This window comes from Myxine glutinosa, chromosome 1 (assembly GCF_964187855.1).
Source record: "Myxine glutinosa chromosome 1, kmMyxGlut1.1, whole genome shotgun sequence".
NCBI lineage: Eukaryota > Metazoa > Chordata > Myxini > Myxiniformes > Myxinidae > Myxine > Myxine glutinosa.
Genome location: NC_136261.1, coordinates 56,764,605 through 56,781,456, shown reverse-complemented (window position 1 = coordinate 56,781,456; position 16,852 = coordinate 56,764,605). Strand labels below are relative to the sequence as shown.

Sequence of the window (16,852 nt, the reverse complement as noted above, 5' to 3'; positions counted from 1 at the left end):
TATTTTATACTGAAGATTAGTATGAAGATGATTATCATTAATAATGATTATTTGTATTATTTCCTTGTGTTTCTGTGTGCACAGTCACTTTATGTAACAAGTCAGTACTCCGAGATTGTGGGTTTCCCTCATGTTGGTCATGGGGCCCAGGGCAGTGGTGCTGGCGAAGGCCTGGCATGGGTAGTAGGCCCTGTGCTTGCTGTCATTATCATCATCATCATCGTTATCGCCATCTTGCTCTACAAGAGGTATGCTTTGTGCCATTTGTGGTCTCGATACAAAAGCTGTGCACCCATTCATTCATTCATATGCAGGGCCTGGCTGCTGGACGCAACATTTCTGGGACCATGGCTGTGCCGCCACTCATACAGTGCCTTCTGTAGATCATGGCAGCAATTTATAACTTGGAATTTGGCTATGGTAAGGTGATAATTGCTCTTTGTGAAAGACACCTGGGAATCTTTAGCATGCACTAGCAGTCATTGCTTGAAGGGTTCCCAGATTAGCATGCCTCCAAGTGGACAGCGCACTCAGCGATACAATACTCTGCCTGTAAAAAAAAAGCAGGGTGACATCTTATAGTCGGGTTGGTAATTGAACCAAGGCCAGACAGCTCAAAGGCGAATATGGCAACCTTGAGCTATCGTGCCAACCCAAAGTGCACTTATGATTACTCGTTAATGCAATAACACTGAAAAAGATCTATAGCACCATCAACAATGTAACCAAGCTAAATAAACAAAACCATTTTTTGATTTATTGTATGTTTGATGGATTGCAGATCTTTCCTCCATGTTTAATCACATGCCACACATATGCCAATTGAGGTTTCTTGCCTGCCATGAAAATCTACAGCCAGCTTCCTCCTTGCCTTTATGCCTGCCTGTCCGCATCTTTCTTCCTGTCTGCCGATAATATTTATAATGTTTGTTTGCTTTGCTTCCTTTGCACTGAATGCTCTGCACTGCAATTTACTGCATCTAGTCATGGTTCATCAATGTTGGACTGCCCTGGAGCTGCCATTTCCTTGCGTTATTGTCCCAAAGAACGAAGTCTGGACAATGGCCAAACAAAGTGTGCACTCGTGGTCTCCCGCAGGATGCATTGCATGAGCAGTTTCAGGATGCATGCGGCATGCACTGCCAATGTTTGCACACCAAAGCGCTAGTTCTGCATAAGTTGCCCCAAATCACAGTCACTAAGCCTTGTTTGCGCACGCCATGAAAATGTTCAAAAGTAAAAAGCGGGCATGCATTTAATTTGGGCTGGAATATAAATGATTGGCTATAAATTGGGGGCATGGGCAATTTATAACTTTGTACTGAGATATTTAATAAATTATTCGGAACTTGGGCCGGTAATTGTGCATGTGAACTCAGAATATTGGTGGCGGCACTTTTGAAAATTATATTTCGTTTATGCCTCATGGCAATGATTTTGTGGTTTACTCAATGATGGAGTGCACATTGTCCACGCATTATTGGTGAGCGGGGGAGGTACATAAATTTGCAGCTTGAATGCAAAGTCTGCAATGTTCGGTTTAATATTAAAGACCCAGGGTGACAATAAATTAAGAGAAATATTAAGTGGAAAAGAAAATGGGCAAAATGGGAAAGAAAGCATTTGATTCGTAATGATGCTTAAACGCCACAACCGAAGACACCTGTAGATTAAGGCAAGAGTGTATCTGTGAAAAAAAAGCAAATGATGTATGTGCAAAAAGGAAGAGATTTAAAGTTCAAAGGTATTTTTATTTTAATCATGCAGTGGCATTTTGTATTGGCAACCCCATGTAAAGGGCAGAACGATCTCCAATATGGCTTCAGGAGCAGAGTTTGCCACGAGCAAACTGAGGGCGAAAAACCACAGAAGGTTAACCCTACCTCCAATTAGTGTGCTCAGTTACAAGTATGTGCCATTGGAATAAAATTATAATAATGTGGAATAATTGGACAATAAAGATTGCATCATTATTTTAATGTATATGTAAGCATTGCATGAATATGGGGAAGCGTAATTGGAAGATTTGGGGTTTACTTCTGAAAAAATGCTTTAAAATACCATAAAGAATTGTTTGTGGAAATTAAAAACAGGCAGCCGTTTTGTATTGGGTAAGGAGTAGAGAACTAGGTACAAAATACGAATGTACTTTGAGTTATCACTTTTGCTCGTTTCACGTGTTTTTAGTCTTGCCCGAAGGGGTTGCTTGGTGCATGTGTGTGTGTGAGCGTGTGCGTGCACGTCTATATATTTTCAATCCAATTTTTTTTCTCTACAACAGCTTGTGCAATCAAACTTTAAACATAGGAGGGACTACCCATGGAGGATATTTTATTGATAACTCTGATGTCATAGGTCACATGGTATGGCTGCCATATTTGATTAAAGGCGAACAAAAAATGGACATATTCTCTGAAACCACTCAATGAACCTGGCATATGTTATCAACTCCACATGGTCATGGGGTATATAGGGAGACGTGGTGTATATATATATATATATATATATATATATATATATATATATATATATATATATATATATAATTGTTGTGCTGATATCGGGTTTTTTTCGGTAAACTGTATCGACAGATTACAATCAGTGTACAGTTCCAATGACCGATTAAAATTGTACTGTACTCGATACAAACCCCAAATCACGAGTAGTTTTCACCCCTATTTAGAGCGAATTTCAATAAACAAATTTCAATAAACAACATTGCACCTATTGCTTTAGAAACAGCTACGAGTACAAAGAAAAACTCGCCGGCGTTACAAAGTATCCGTTAAATTAATTATTTTCACATTTCAAAGGTGGACTCAGTATTGTGGCTCTCCGAGGAAAACGAGGCCCATTTTACATGCAGTTTGTAAAATTACCACTTTGTTCGTTCGACCGTATGCTGTGACGTGCTCCCGCGCAATCTCACGTGATCCGAAGGTACGTGGCGTTCCCAAAACACGTAACCAAAGACATGGAGCTCTATTTAATCCTCATTAATAACAATTACTTCGTTTTTAACCTCTTCCACGTCCTCTGTTACCCTCGTTATTTCCCGGTACGCTTCTACGAGTTCCCCCTCCAAACGTCACCTTAACCATTTCCATTGATTTTACGTTCCATTCTGGTTGTGTTTACTCATCGCCCGTTCCTTAACCTCCATTATTTTGCCCATCTCTTTCATGGTCTTTGTGTATTTTCCTTAATCTGTTTGTTCCATTCATTTTGCCCTATCCTCAGTCCTACCCCCTGTATGAGTCCTTCCACCCCCTTTACGTTCCCCATCGCTCCCGCCAGTCTGGCCTCGCTCTCTTAGGCGCCATTTCCTTGCCCATCGCTTCGCCCATCTCCCGTTTGATTTCCCCACTCGTCGCGTCCGTTCTAGTTCCCATCACTTGCATTTCGCGACCCATTCTTTCTCTCATCAACTCCATTCGTGATTTGAACGGGTCCATAAAGGTCCTCATATCGAGTGGTGCTGGTGCGGCTCCCTGGGGTACAAGTTCCATGGTAGCTGAATTTTCCTCGTTTTGGTACTTCTCACGTTAACCTTGCGAAATCACCAGGTGAGTACCTACAATTGTGCGCTGATAACACCATTTATAACACTGAGTTAACAGGTGATCGATTAATTTAATTAATTAATAATTGTTCGGAACGGAATCCCTTTGTAACCCGGGGAGGATTCCCTGTTCCTGCGTTTTCATATTTTGTGTTAAACACGATTAGACAAACGGGGAACGATTCATTTTATATCCGTCAATAAATTATCGAATAAACTTCTCTCTTTCTTTCTTTCTGTCCTTCCTGTCTTCCTTCCTTCCGAATGATGCTTCATCGGAATGAACATTATCGCACACGGTACCTCATTGTTCGTTTCAAAAATACCAGAACGCTGTTCTGTTCGATGAACCAATCGATGTGAGGAGGGATTTAAAATGTATCGATTCACAGCGATTCAATAACGTCAATCCGGGCACGGCACCGATCAAGCACAATGAACACTTAATGAGCGAAATGACGTCATTATTTAATTATGGGAATCGGGAGTGTAATTGGCAGTTTTTTTGTTGTTTTTTTCCTAATCGTTATCGGTTATAGTCAAATTTCCTAATCGGCTCAGTATTAGTATATATATATATATATATATATATATATATATATATATATAGGAAGTAAATTCCTGCATTGGGATAGTGTGAAAAAATTCTGACTCAACCCAGGACTCGAACCCACGAACCTCATCACTTACGCGGTGACAGCCCACTGAGCTATTGAGTCTCCGGAATATCCTCAGGAATATCCTCAGGAATATCCTCAGGGATTTCTCACACTAACACTGCGAGCTTTATAATGGCCAATGTGTTACGTGCCTGCTCGGCAGACCCCGACTGTGAGGTTGTGTTTTCACTCGTGTCTGTTTGTCTGTCTGTCCTTTGTTTGTTTGGTTGTGAAGAGGGTATCTCAAAAAGTTGTGGACAGATTTGATCGAAACTTAGTTTACAGATTGGGTATTTGACAAGGAAGAATTGAGGCAATTTTGGTGAAAATGGAGATACGAGAATTTTTAATTTTTTGAAGTGATTCTTCACCCTTGAGTGATAGAGCGAAAAATGATATGCGGCATGATATTTTAAAAAGTTGTGGACGACATGCCAAAACTTAATGGATGAGTTGGGTACGTGACAAGAACAAGCCGATTAGATTTTGGTTCAGGTCCAAATCCAGATCCGACCTTTCAGTGGATACAAAACGTAAACTGTTCAACCTGGTGGAGGTACGTGCTCTCCCGAGTGCCGTTCTAATTCATAATATTTTGTTGTATCAATTACATGTAAAACCTTTTGGTCCATATACGACTCCACCTATCTGTTTTTCTCTGATTCTTAGTATGCAAATGTTAGAATTCCAATAAGCCAGGCATGCATGGACGTGATGGTGAATGCTAGAAATCTATGATGAAATCTCATGTGAAACTCATGTGGAATTTGTTTCTTCAGTTGCTTTTCACAAAATCTCACTTCAAATGCTAATGTACTTACATATCTCTCTCGCCCTTTCCTTGTCCAAATCCTGTTTTCAAATATATCTTTCATTATTTTCCTTTCATTTTCATGGGTATTTTCTCTTTTCCACCTCATCAATCTTGTTCATTATTTTGCCCTTCTCTCACATTCTTCCTATCTGTTCATTCTTCTCATTTTCATTGTTATACTCTTTTTTTTTTAACCAACCGTGCACTTCCTTTATCCATCTTTATCTCATTGCATCCTGATTTTCTCCACTCTATCTGTCTTTGACACCCTGGCTTTTCCTACCAGCAAACCCAGCAGGTGAGCCTCCAAGCCTACAGTGTTGCCTTTATTTGATTGGCTTGGCCATTTTGGGTTTAATCATGGAAGACCCATAAATTACGTTGAGATTGTTTTTGAAAAAGCCCCTCGGGCAACTTGGTTTTGAGCATTAAAGAGCCCCAAAGGCAATTTGTGTCATTTTTATGCAAATCATTCAGGGCAGGTTGAATTTTTGTTGAACAATTACAGCCTACAGGAATGTTCACCCCAAAGCCTCAAGGACATTTTTTGATTTGTAATGAAGAGTCTTTCCGTTATAATTTATGTTTGCAGTGCAACAACCACGTGATACTTTTATATTCCAAAGAACACTAAAATAAAGTTGCGTTTTGAGTACGAGGCCTTAAAACGGCTACTTTCCTACTGATTATCTCTCTTACAGTTTGTACTTCTTCGCCATTCCCATCAGGCAGCATGGAGAGGGGGAGATGCTGAAAGGAGGACTTCCTGGAAGTAGCAGCAGCAACAGCAGTCACAGCTGCACTGATCCAGTCCAGCTTCGGAGGCTGCAATGCCAGACAACAGGTACCTGATGACATTTAAGTCAGTGTTATGATGGGATGCCAGTGGCCAAATGTATGAGATAATTCCAAAAGTAATTTCCCAATATATTTTTCTCAGCCAAATTTTAATGTGAGAGCATGAAACCTCATTAAAATGTCCACATATAACCTGACATTTATCTTCCATAATTTTCGATAAAATCTCCATCTTAATCAAAGGCTTTACACCACCGGAAAACAAGTGCTGGCATTCCCTGTTGGTAAAAAAAAATAAAAAAAATAATTGTGGAGTCACTTCTTCACTGACCTGTGGCACTCAACACGATCATCATTCTCGAATTTTCATTTATGCAAGGTGTATGATGGGTGTGGCAGCACAGACCGCTCAATGTTGCTCTTTCTGGTCCATAAGGTTGTGTGGAACCGTGCATTATCATGTTGAAGAAACCTTTCATCCCTGTCGATGTCAGATCAGTCTCAGAGCAAACTTTCTTCAGGGTCTCGCGATGTCCTCTGGGTTTATTGTCTGTACGTTAGGCATGATGTCTATCAGCATAACTCTTCATATCCCAGAAGGTATTAGCCACTACATTGCCCACAGAAGGGAACAGCCTTAAACTTCTTTCTCTGCGTGAAGTCCAGGTGGTGCCGCTTTAGAGAGTGTCCCTTCATCTCTGGTTCAAAGTGATGATTCCAGGCTTCATCACCTGTGACAATGTGCAAAAGTCAGTTTGCACATAGTCACGGGTGATGAAGCCTGGAATGTTGTTAGGCAAACTGTTAGTTTCGCTGTTAGGCAAACGCATCTTCAGTTTCTTCAGGGTCTCGAGGTGTCCTCTTAGTTTATTGTCTGTACTTTAGGCATGATGTCCATCAGCATAACTCTTCATGTCCCAGAAGGTATTAGCCCCTACATTGCCCACAGAAGGGAACAGCCTTGAACTTCTTTCTCTGCGTGAAGTCCAGGTGGTGCCGCTTTAGAGAGTGTCCCTTCATCTCTGGTTCAAAGTGATGATTCCAGGCTTCATCACCTGTGAAAATGTGCAAAAGTCAGTTTGCACATAGTCATGGGTGATGAAGCCTGGAATGTTGTTAGGCAAACTGTTAGTTTAGCTGTTCGGCAAACGCATCTTCAGTTTCTTCAGGGTCTCGAGGTGTCCTCTTCGCTTATTGTCTGTACGTTAGGCATGATGTTCATCAGCATAACTCTTCATGTACCAGAAGGTATTAGCCACTACATTGCCCACAGAAGGGAACAGCCTTAAACTTCTTTCCTTAAAGGAACTGCCTACTGCTGCACAACCTTTAGGCATCGGGTGAAACTTCATACTGAGGCATAGAATAGTTGATTGTTAATCTACATCTAGACTTCTCGTTGATTGACCGAATGGTTTTGAACAATTTGTAACCCTTTATAATACTGAGTTCCACAAAATCCTAGACAATCATGCTCCGCTAATGAATAAATAAGTCGTACGTAGACCTCGTGTTCCATGGTATTCGGATACCCTTTGAAAAAGCCATGCAGAATCGAAGGAAAAACTGAACGGTTAACACTTACGTCAGGTCTTCAGGTTCATAAGGAGATGTACTAAAGTCAATGTAAGGCTCACAATAAATTACTTCATCGCTCACAGGTTGATTAATTTCCTGGGCAATATTAACATCCCTGACCAACTGGGTTTTCTTTATTGGTAAAGTCTTTTTCTTCACCGGCCCCTAAAATTATTCTACCCCAATACGAGTGTCCTCGACAGTTAGCCAACTCCTTCAGTGACTTGTTCGGACAGAAGATCCGACTTCTACGAGGCAAGCTCGATGAGCAAGTAAATGAAAACTTGTCAGTTGAAGTTGTCGAGCACTGTGAAGCATCCATGGAGGAGTTCGATACTGTCACGGCAGATGAAGTTATCAACATCATCAGGGCTAAGTCTACCTCATCTTGTGAGCTTGACCACTTACCAACGTCATTATTGGAATAATGCATTCGAATAGTACTACCTGCATTTACGAGGGTAATCAGCACTAGTCTGCAAATAGGGGAAGTCTCTGTTTCGATGAAACATGCCCTCGTGACCGCTCAATTGAAGAAGACCAGCCTCCCACGTGATTAGCTCAGTAGCTATCACCCAATATCTAATCTTAGTTATGTAACAAAGCCAGCTGAAAGGGCAGCTGCTGCTCAAATCAAGGAGTATTTGACTGCCAACAATTTATTGCCTTTGACCCAGTCAGCATCTAGAGCATATCATTCTGTTGAGACAGCCCTCCTCAAGATGCAGAGTGACTTTCTATTAGCCCGATATGGCCACAAAGAAGCTGATAGCCCAAGATGGCCACAAAGAAGCTGTTAGCCCAAGATGGTCACAAAGAAGCTGTTAGCTCTACATGGCCACAAAGAAGCTGTTAGCTCTACATGGCCACAAAGAAGCTGTTAGCTCTACATGGCCACAAAGAAGTTGTTAGCCCTAGATGGCCACAAAGAAGCTGTTCGGCCTAGATCGCCACAAAGAAGCTGTTAGCTCTAGATGGCCACAAAGAAGTTGTTAGCACTAGATGGCAACAAATAAGTTGTTAGCCCTAGATGGCCACAAAGAAGCTGTTAGCCCTAGATGGCCACAAAGAAGTTGTTAGCCCTAGATGGCCACAAAGAAGCTGTTAGCCCTAGATGGCCACAAAGAAGTTGTTAGCCCTAGATGGCAACAAAGAAGTTGTTAGCCCTAGATGGCCACAAAGAAGCTGTTAGCTCTAGATGGCCACAAATAAGTTGTTAGCCCTAGATGGCCACAAAGAAGTTGTTAGCCCTAGATGGCCACAAAGAAGTTGTTAGCCCTAGATGGCAACAAAGAAGTTGTTAGCCCTAGATGGCCACAAAGAAGCTGTTAGCCCTAGATGGCCACAAAGAAGTTGTTAGCCCTAGATGGCCACAAAGAAGCTGTTAGCCCTAGATGGCCACAAAGAAGTTGTTAGCCCTAGATGGCAACAAAGAAGTTGTTAGCCCTAGATGGCCACAAAGAAGTTGTTAGCCCTAGATAGCCACAAAGAAGCTGTTAGCCCAAGATAGCCACAAAGAAGCTGTTATCCCTAGATGGCCACAAAGAAGCTGTCATCCCTAGATGGCCACAAAGAAGCTGTTAGCCCTAGATAGCCACAAAGAAGCTGTTAGCCCAAGATGGCCACAAATAAGTTGTTAGCCCTAGATGGCCACAAATAAGCTGTGAGCCCAAGATGGCCACAAATAAGTTGTTATCCCAAGATGGCCACAAAGAAGCTGTTATCCCTAGATGGCCACAAATAAGCTGTTTGGCCTAGATGGCCACAAAGAAGCTGTTAGCTCCAGATGGCCACAAAGAAGTTGTTAGCCCGAGATGGCCACAAAGAAGTTGTTAGCCCGAGATGGCCACAAATAAGTTGTTAGCCCGAGATGGCCACAAAGAAGCTATTAGCCCAAGATAGGCACAATGAAGCTGTTATCCTTAGATGGCCACAAATAAGCTGTTAGCCCTAGATGGCCACAAAGAAGCTGTTAGCCCAAGATGGCCACAAAGAAGCTGTTAGCCCAAGATGGCCACAAAGAAGCTGTTAGCCCAAGATGGCCACAAAGAAGCTGTTAGCCCAAGATAGCCACAAAGAAGCTGTTATCCCTAGATGGCCACAAATAAGCTGTTCGGCCTAGATGGCCACAAAGAAGCTGTTAGCTCTAGATGGCCACAAAGAAGTTGTTAGCCCGAGATGGCCACAAAGAAGCTGTTATCCCGAGATGGCCACAAAGAAGCTGTCATCCCTAGATGGCCACAAAGAAGCTGTTAGCCCTAGATAGCCACAAAGAAGCTGTTAGCCCAAGATGGCCACAAATAAGTTGTTAGCCCTAGATGGCCACAAATAAGCTGTGAGCCCGAGATGGCCACAAATAAGTTGTTAGCCCCAGATGGCCACAAATAAGTTGTTAGCCCGAGATGGCCACAAATAAGCTATTAGCCCAAGATAGGCACAATGAAGCTGTTATCCTTAGATGGCCACAAATAAGCTGTTAGCCCTAGATGGCCACAAAGAAGCTGTTAGCCCAAGATGGCCACAAAGAAGCTGTTAGCCCAAGATGGCCACAAAGAAGCTGTTAGCCCTAGATGGCCACAAAGAAGTTGTTAGCCCTAGATGGCAACAAAGAAGTTGTTAGCCCTAGATGGCCACAAAGAAGCTGTTAGCTCTAGATGGCCACAAATACGTTGTTAGCCCTAGATGGCCACAAAGAAGTTGTTAGCCCTAGATGGCCACAAAGAAGTTGTTAGCCCTAGATGGCAACAAAGAAGTTGTTAGCCCTAGATGGCCACAAAGAAGCTGTTAGCCCTAGATGGCCACAAAGAAGTTGTTAGCCCTAGATGGCCACAAAGAAGCTGTTAGCCCTAGATGGCCACAAAGAAGTTGTTAGCCCTAGATGGCAACAAAGAAGTTGTTAGCCCTAGATGGCCACAAAGAAGTTGTTAGCCCTAGATAGCCACAAAGAAGCTGTTAGCCCAAGATAGCCACAAAGAAGCTGTTATCCCTAGATGGCCACAAAGAAGCTGTCATCCCTAGATGGCCACAAAGAAGCTGTTAGCCCTAGATAGCCACAAAGAAGCTGTTAGCCCAAGATGGCCACACATAAGTTGTTAGCCCTAGATGGCCACAAATAAGCTGTGAGCCCAAGATGGCCACAAATAAGTTGTTATCCCAAGATGGCCACAAAGAAGCTGTTATCCCTAGATGGCCACAAATAAGCTGTTTGGCCTAGATGGCCACAAAGAAGCTGTTAGCTCCAGATGGCCACAAAGAAGTTGTTAGCCCGAGATGGCCACAAAGAAGTTGTTAGCCCGAGATGGCCACAAATAAGTTGTTGCCCGAGATGGCCACAAAGAAGCTATTAGCCCAAGATAGGCACAATGAAGCTGTTATCCTTAGATGGCCACAAATAAGCTGTTAGCCCTAGATGGCCACAAAGAAGCTGTTAGCCCAAGATGGCCACAAAGAAGCTGTTAGCCCAAGATGGCCACAAAGAAGCTGTTAGCCCAAGATGGCCACAAAGAAGCTGTTAGCCCAAGATAGCCACAAAGAAGCTGTTATCCCTAGATGGCCACAAATAAGCTGTTCGGCCTAGATGGCCACAAAGAAGCTGTTAGCTCTAGATGGCCACAAAGAAGTTGTTAGCCCGAGATGGCCACAAAGAAGCTGTTATCCCTAGATGGCCACAAAGAAGCTGTCATCCCTAGATGGCCACAAAGAAGCTGTTAGCCCTAGATGGCCACAAATAAGTTGTTAGCCCAAGATGGCCACAAATAAGCTGTTAGCCCAAGATGGCCACAAATAAGATGTTAGCCCAAGATAGCCACAAATAAGCTGTTAGCCCAAGATAGCCACATAGAAGCTGTTAGCCAAAGATAGCCACAAAGAAGCTGTTAGCCCAAGATAGCCACAAAGAAGCTGTTATCCCTAGATGGCCACAAATAAGCTGTTCGGCCAAGATGGTCACAAAGAAGCTGTTAGCTCTACATGGCCACAAAGAAGTTGTTAGCCCTAGATGGCCACAAATAAGCTGTTCGGCCTAGATCGCCACAAAGAAGCTGTTAGCTCTAGATGGCCACAAAGAAGTTGTTAGCCCTAGATGGCAACAAATAAGTTGTTAGCCCTAGATGGCCACAAAGAAGCTGTTAGCCCTAGATGGCCACAAAGAAGTTGTTAGCCCTAGATGGCCACAAAGAAGCTGTTAGCCCTAGATGGCCACAAAGAAGTTGTTAGCCCTAGATGGCAACAAAGAAGTTGTTAGCCCTAGTTGGCCACAAATAAGCTGTTAGCTCTAGATGGCCACAAATAAGTTGTTAGCCCGAAATGGCCACAAAGAAGTTGTTAGCCCTAGATAGCCACAAAGAAGCTGTTAGCCCAAGATAGCCACAAAGAAGCTGTTATCCCTAGATGGCCACAAAGAAGCTGTCATCCCTAGATGGCCACAAAGAAGCTGTTAGCCCTAGATAGCCACAAAGAAGCTGTTAGCCCAAGATAGCCACAAATAAGCTGTCATCCCTAGATGGCCACAAAGAAGCTGTTAGCCCAAGATAGCCACAAAGAAGCTGTTAGCCCAAGATAGCCACAAAGAAGCTGTTAGCCCAAGATAGCCACAAAGAAGCTGTTAGCCCAAGATAGCCACAAAGAAGCTGTTAGCCCAAGATAGCCACAAATAAGCTGTCATCCCTAGATGGCCACAAAGAAGCTGTTCGCCCTAAGCTTTGGGCGACTCAAAACAAACTTGCATTAAATGATTCTAAGATGGAAATCGTTCATTTATCATCAACGTTCCTTGCAGTGCCTCATCCATGACCGTGGTGGTTGGTGAGGTTGACGTTTCTCCCATTGTCCATGCAAGAAACCTTGGTACAGTCATGGATAATCATGTAATCATGTAACCATGGAAGAACAAATTGGAATGTTTGCCGTAACACCACTGCTACAATTAGATGCACTGGACAAATTCGGAACTATCTTACGAAGCAAGCTCCACTCGTTTTGGTACACTCGTTTTGGTACACTCGTTTTGGTGCACTCGTTTTGGAGCACTCGTTTTGGTACACTCGTTTTGGTACACTCGTTTTGGTACACTCGTTTTGGAACACTCGTTTTGGTACACTCGTTTTGGTACACTCGTTTTGGAACACTCGTTTTGGTACACTCGTTTTGGTACACTCGTTTTGGAACACTCGTTTTGGTACATTCGTTTTGGTACACTCGTTTTGGAACACTCGTTTTGGAACACTCGTTTTGGTACACTCGTTTTGGTACACTCGTTTTGGAACACTCGTTTTGGAACACTCGTTTTGGTACACTCGTTTTGGAACACTCGTTTTGGTACACTCGTTTTGGAACACTCGTTTTGGTACACTCGTTTTGGTTCACTCGTTTTGGTACACTCGTTTTGGTACACTCGTTTTGGTACACTCGTTTTGGAACACTCGTTTTGGAACACTCGTTTTGGAACACTCGTTTTGGTGCACTCGTTTTGGTACACTCGTTATGGAACACTCGTTTTGGTACACTCGTTTTGGTACACTCGTTTTGGTACATTCGTTTTGGAACACTCGTTTTGGTACACTCGTTTTGGAACACTCGTTTTGGTACACTCGTTTTGGAACACTCGTTTTGGTACACTCGTTTTGGAACACTCGTTTTGGTACACTCGTTTTGGAACTCTCGTTTTGGTACACTCGTTTTGGTACACTCGTTTTGGTACACTCGTTTTGGAACACTCGTTTTGGTACACTCGTTTTGGAACACTCGATTTGGAACACTCGTTTTGGTACACTCGTTTTGGAACACTCGTTTTGGAACACTCGTTTTGGTACACTCGTTTTGGTACACTCGTTTTGGAACACTCGTTTTGGTACACTCGTTTTGGAACACTCGTTTTGGAACACTCGTTTTGGTACACTCGTTTTGGTACATTCGTTTTGGAACACTCGTTTTGGTGCACTCGTTTTGGTACACTCGTTTTGGAACACTCGTTTTGGTACACTCGTTTTGGTACACTCGTTTTGGTACACTCGTTTTGGAACACTCGTTTTGGTACACTCGTTTTGGTACACTCGTTTTGGTACACTCGTTTTGGAACACTCGTTTTGGTACACTCGTTTTGGAACACTCGTTTTGGAACACTCGTTTTGGTACACTCGTTTTGGAACACTCGTTTTGGAACACTCGTTTTGGTACACTCGTTTTGGTACACTCGTTTTGGAACACTCGTTTTGGTACACTCGTTTTGGAACACTCGTTTTGGAACACTCGTTTTGGTACACTCGTTTTGGTGCACTCGTTTTGGAGCACTCGTTTTGGAACACTCGTTTTGGTACACTCGTTTTGGTACACTCGTTTTGGTACACTCGTTTTGGAACACTCGTTTTGGTACACTCGTTTTGGAACACTCGTTTTGGTACACTCGTTTTGGTGCACTCGTTTTGGTACACTCGTTTTGGAACACTCGTTTTGGTACACTCGTTTTGGTACACTCGTTTTGGTGCACTCGTTTTGGAGCACTCGTTTTGGTACACTCGTTTTGGTACACTCGTTTTGGAACACTCGTTTTGGTACACTCGTTTTGGTACACTCGTTTTGGTTCACTCGTTTTGGAACACTCGTTTTGGAACACTCGCTTTGGTACACTCGTTTTGGTACATTCGTTTTGGAACACTCGTTTTGGTACACTCGTTTTGGTACACTCGTTTTGGAACACTCGTTTTGGTACACGTTTTGGAACACTCGTTTTGGTACACTCGTTTTGGAACACTCGTTTTGGAACACTCGTTTTGGAACACTCGTTTTGGTACACTCGTTTTGGTACATTCGTTTTGGAACACTCGTTTTGGTACACTCGTTTTGGTACACTCGTTTTGGAACACTCGTTTTGGTACACTCGTTTTGGTACACTCGTTTTGGTACACTCGTTCTGGTACACTCGTTTTGGAACACTCGTTTTGGAACACTCGTTTTGGTACATTCGTTTTTGAACACTCGTTTTGGTACACTCGTTTTGGAACACTCGTTTTGATACACTCGTTTTGGTACACTCGTTTTGGTACACTCGTTTTGGAACACTCGTTTTGGAACACTCGTTTTGGTACACTCGTTTTGGTAAACTCGTTCTGGTACACTCGTTCTGTTACACTCGTTTTGGAACACTCGTTTTGGTACACTCGTTTTGGTACACTCGTTCTGGTACACTCGTTTTGGAACACTCGTTTGGGAACACTCGTTTTGGTACACTCGTTCTGGTACACTCGTTTTGGTACACTCGTTTTGGAACACTCGTTATGGAACACTCGTTTTGGTACACTCGTTCTGGTACACTCGTTTTGGTACACTCGTTCTGGTACACTCGTTTTGGTACACTCGTTTTGGAACACTCGTTTTGGAACACTCGTTTTGGAACACTCGTTTTGGTACACTCGTTTTGGTACACTCGTTTTGGAACACTCGTTTTGGTACACTCGTTTTGGAACACTCGTTTTGGTCCACTCGTTTTGGTACACTCGTTTTGGTACACTCGTTTTGGAACACTCGTTTTGGAATACTCGTTTTGGTACACTCGTTCTGGTACACTCGTTTTGGTACACTCGTTTTGGAACACTCGTTTTGGAACACTGGTTTTGGTATACTCGTTTTGGTACACTCGTTTTGGTACACTCGTTTTGGAACACTCGTTTTGGAACACTCGTTTTGGAACACTCGTTTTGGTACACTCGTTTTGGTACACTCGTTTTGGAACACTCGTTTTGGAACACTCGTTTTGGTACACTCGTTTTGGTACACTCGTTTTGGTACACTCGTTTTGGAACACTCGTTTTGGTACACTCGTTTTGGTACACTCGTTTTGGTACACTCGTTTTGGAACACTCGTTTTGGAACACTCGTTTTGGTACACTCGTCTTGGTACACTCGTTTTGGAACACTCGTTTTGGAACACTCGTTTTGGTACACTCGTTCTGGTACACTCGTTCTGGTACACTCGTTTTGGTACACTCGTTTTGGAACACTCGTTTTGGAACACTGGTTTTGGTATACTCGTTTTGGTATACTCGTTTTGGTACACTCGTTTTGGAACACTCGTTTTGGTACACTCGTTTTGGTACACTCGTTTTGGTACACTCGTTTTGGTACACTCGTTTTGGTACACTCGTTTTGGAACACTCGTTTTGGTACACTCGTTTTGGAACACTCGTTTTGGAACACTCGTTTTGGAACACTCGTTTTGGTACACTCGTTTGGTGTTAGCTGATTATATGTCTCTAACAGCCAGTGTTATGGTCTGCCACAATCTGACGTCCATCAGCTACAACGTGTACCAAAGACTGCTGCTCAAATTATTGAGAAAGTTCCAATAAAACAACATATCTCACAAACCATAAAAAAACCTCCACTGGCTTTCCATTGAAATTGGAATCGTTTTCAAGATCCTTCTACTCACCGATAAAGCATAAAACACCATGACTCCGGCCTACATAATGGGCATTGATCACCCCTTATGTACCAGCGTGCACGTTGAGATGTACAGCTAAATCCATTCTCGGTGTTCCAAAAGTCTCAACTCATTACTATGGTGACCGAGCATTTGAAGTCGCAGCTCCGACTCTTTGGAATCCACTCCCTCTACACATCCATCAAGCATGCAGTCGACAAATTTTTAAAACATTGCTCAAAACGCATCTTTTCAACAAAACTTGATCAGAATCTTCATGTTGCTGTCCCAGTTTGTTTTACTGAAATAAATGTTGCTTCGTGTGAATATTGTTGATTTCAATTGATTTTTATTGATTTTATTTGTAAAGTGTGTCGATGATATTAAATTGTCACCATGTGCTATATAAACCTAGCATTGTTTTTATTATTCGTCACAAAGTATCACCACCTGCATGTGCCTCGTTTCCTGAAACAGGTAGGGAATTACTTTTAGAACGACTCTTGTAGATGCTTGGCTGGTTACTCCAGTGGTCATGTGATTGAGAGGTTCTAATTATTTAAAATAAGGTAATTTTTGTTTTCATTTTAGGACTTGTCAACTATCCACCAATCCAAATGGCAGACTTTAATGCTTATTATGATCGACTGATGGCCAACGATGGGTTACTTCTCACAAAAGAGTACGAGGTAAGATTATGAAAAACACAGAAGTTTGTACAAAGGTCGTTGAAACGATGTGATCAGTTTCAGGAAATGCCTTGTAAATCAAACGGGATTTTAAGATTCATAAACAGGATTATCATGTATCATTTTATAGATGTATTGTACTAATATAATTGTGTAGAACATGATCTGTCGGGTGGAACCGAGGATAATACGTATTGCAGCTTTGGCCACCTTATTTTGGGAAAGATATGGAGGCATTTAGAAGGTTAGCTATGGGCAAGTAGAATGTTTCAAAAAATAATTTCTTGGTTTTTGTTATTTTTTATTATTTTTAATAATTTATTATTTTTATTTTTT

The 16,852-nt window shown here is 42.4% G+C and overlaps 2 protein-coding genes across 3 annotated transcripts in view; both read left to right on the top strand.

Moving 5' to 3' along the window:
- The window catches only part of MED8 (mediator complex subunit 8), a 313,799-nt gene that overhangs the window by 68,343 nt on the left and 228,604 nt on the right, over positions 1-16,852 (top strand). The window lies entirely within an intron of this gene.
- LOC137424305 (receptor-type tyrosine-protein phosphatase delta) overlaps positions 1-16,852 on the top strand; it is a 413,851-nt gene that overhangs the window by 281,570 nt on the left and 115,429 nt on the right. The window contains exons 23-25 of the mRNA XM_078772183.1: positions 85-248; positions 5,764-5,879; positions 16,419-16,516. Of these exons, the coding sequence (XP_078628309.1) occupies positions 85-248; positions 5,764-5,879; positions 16,419-16,516 (378 nt within the window). The remainder of the gene's footprint in view (positions 1-84; positions 249-5,763; positions 5,880-16,418; positions 16,517-16,852) is intronic.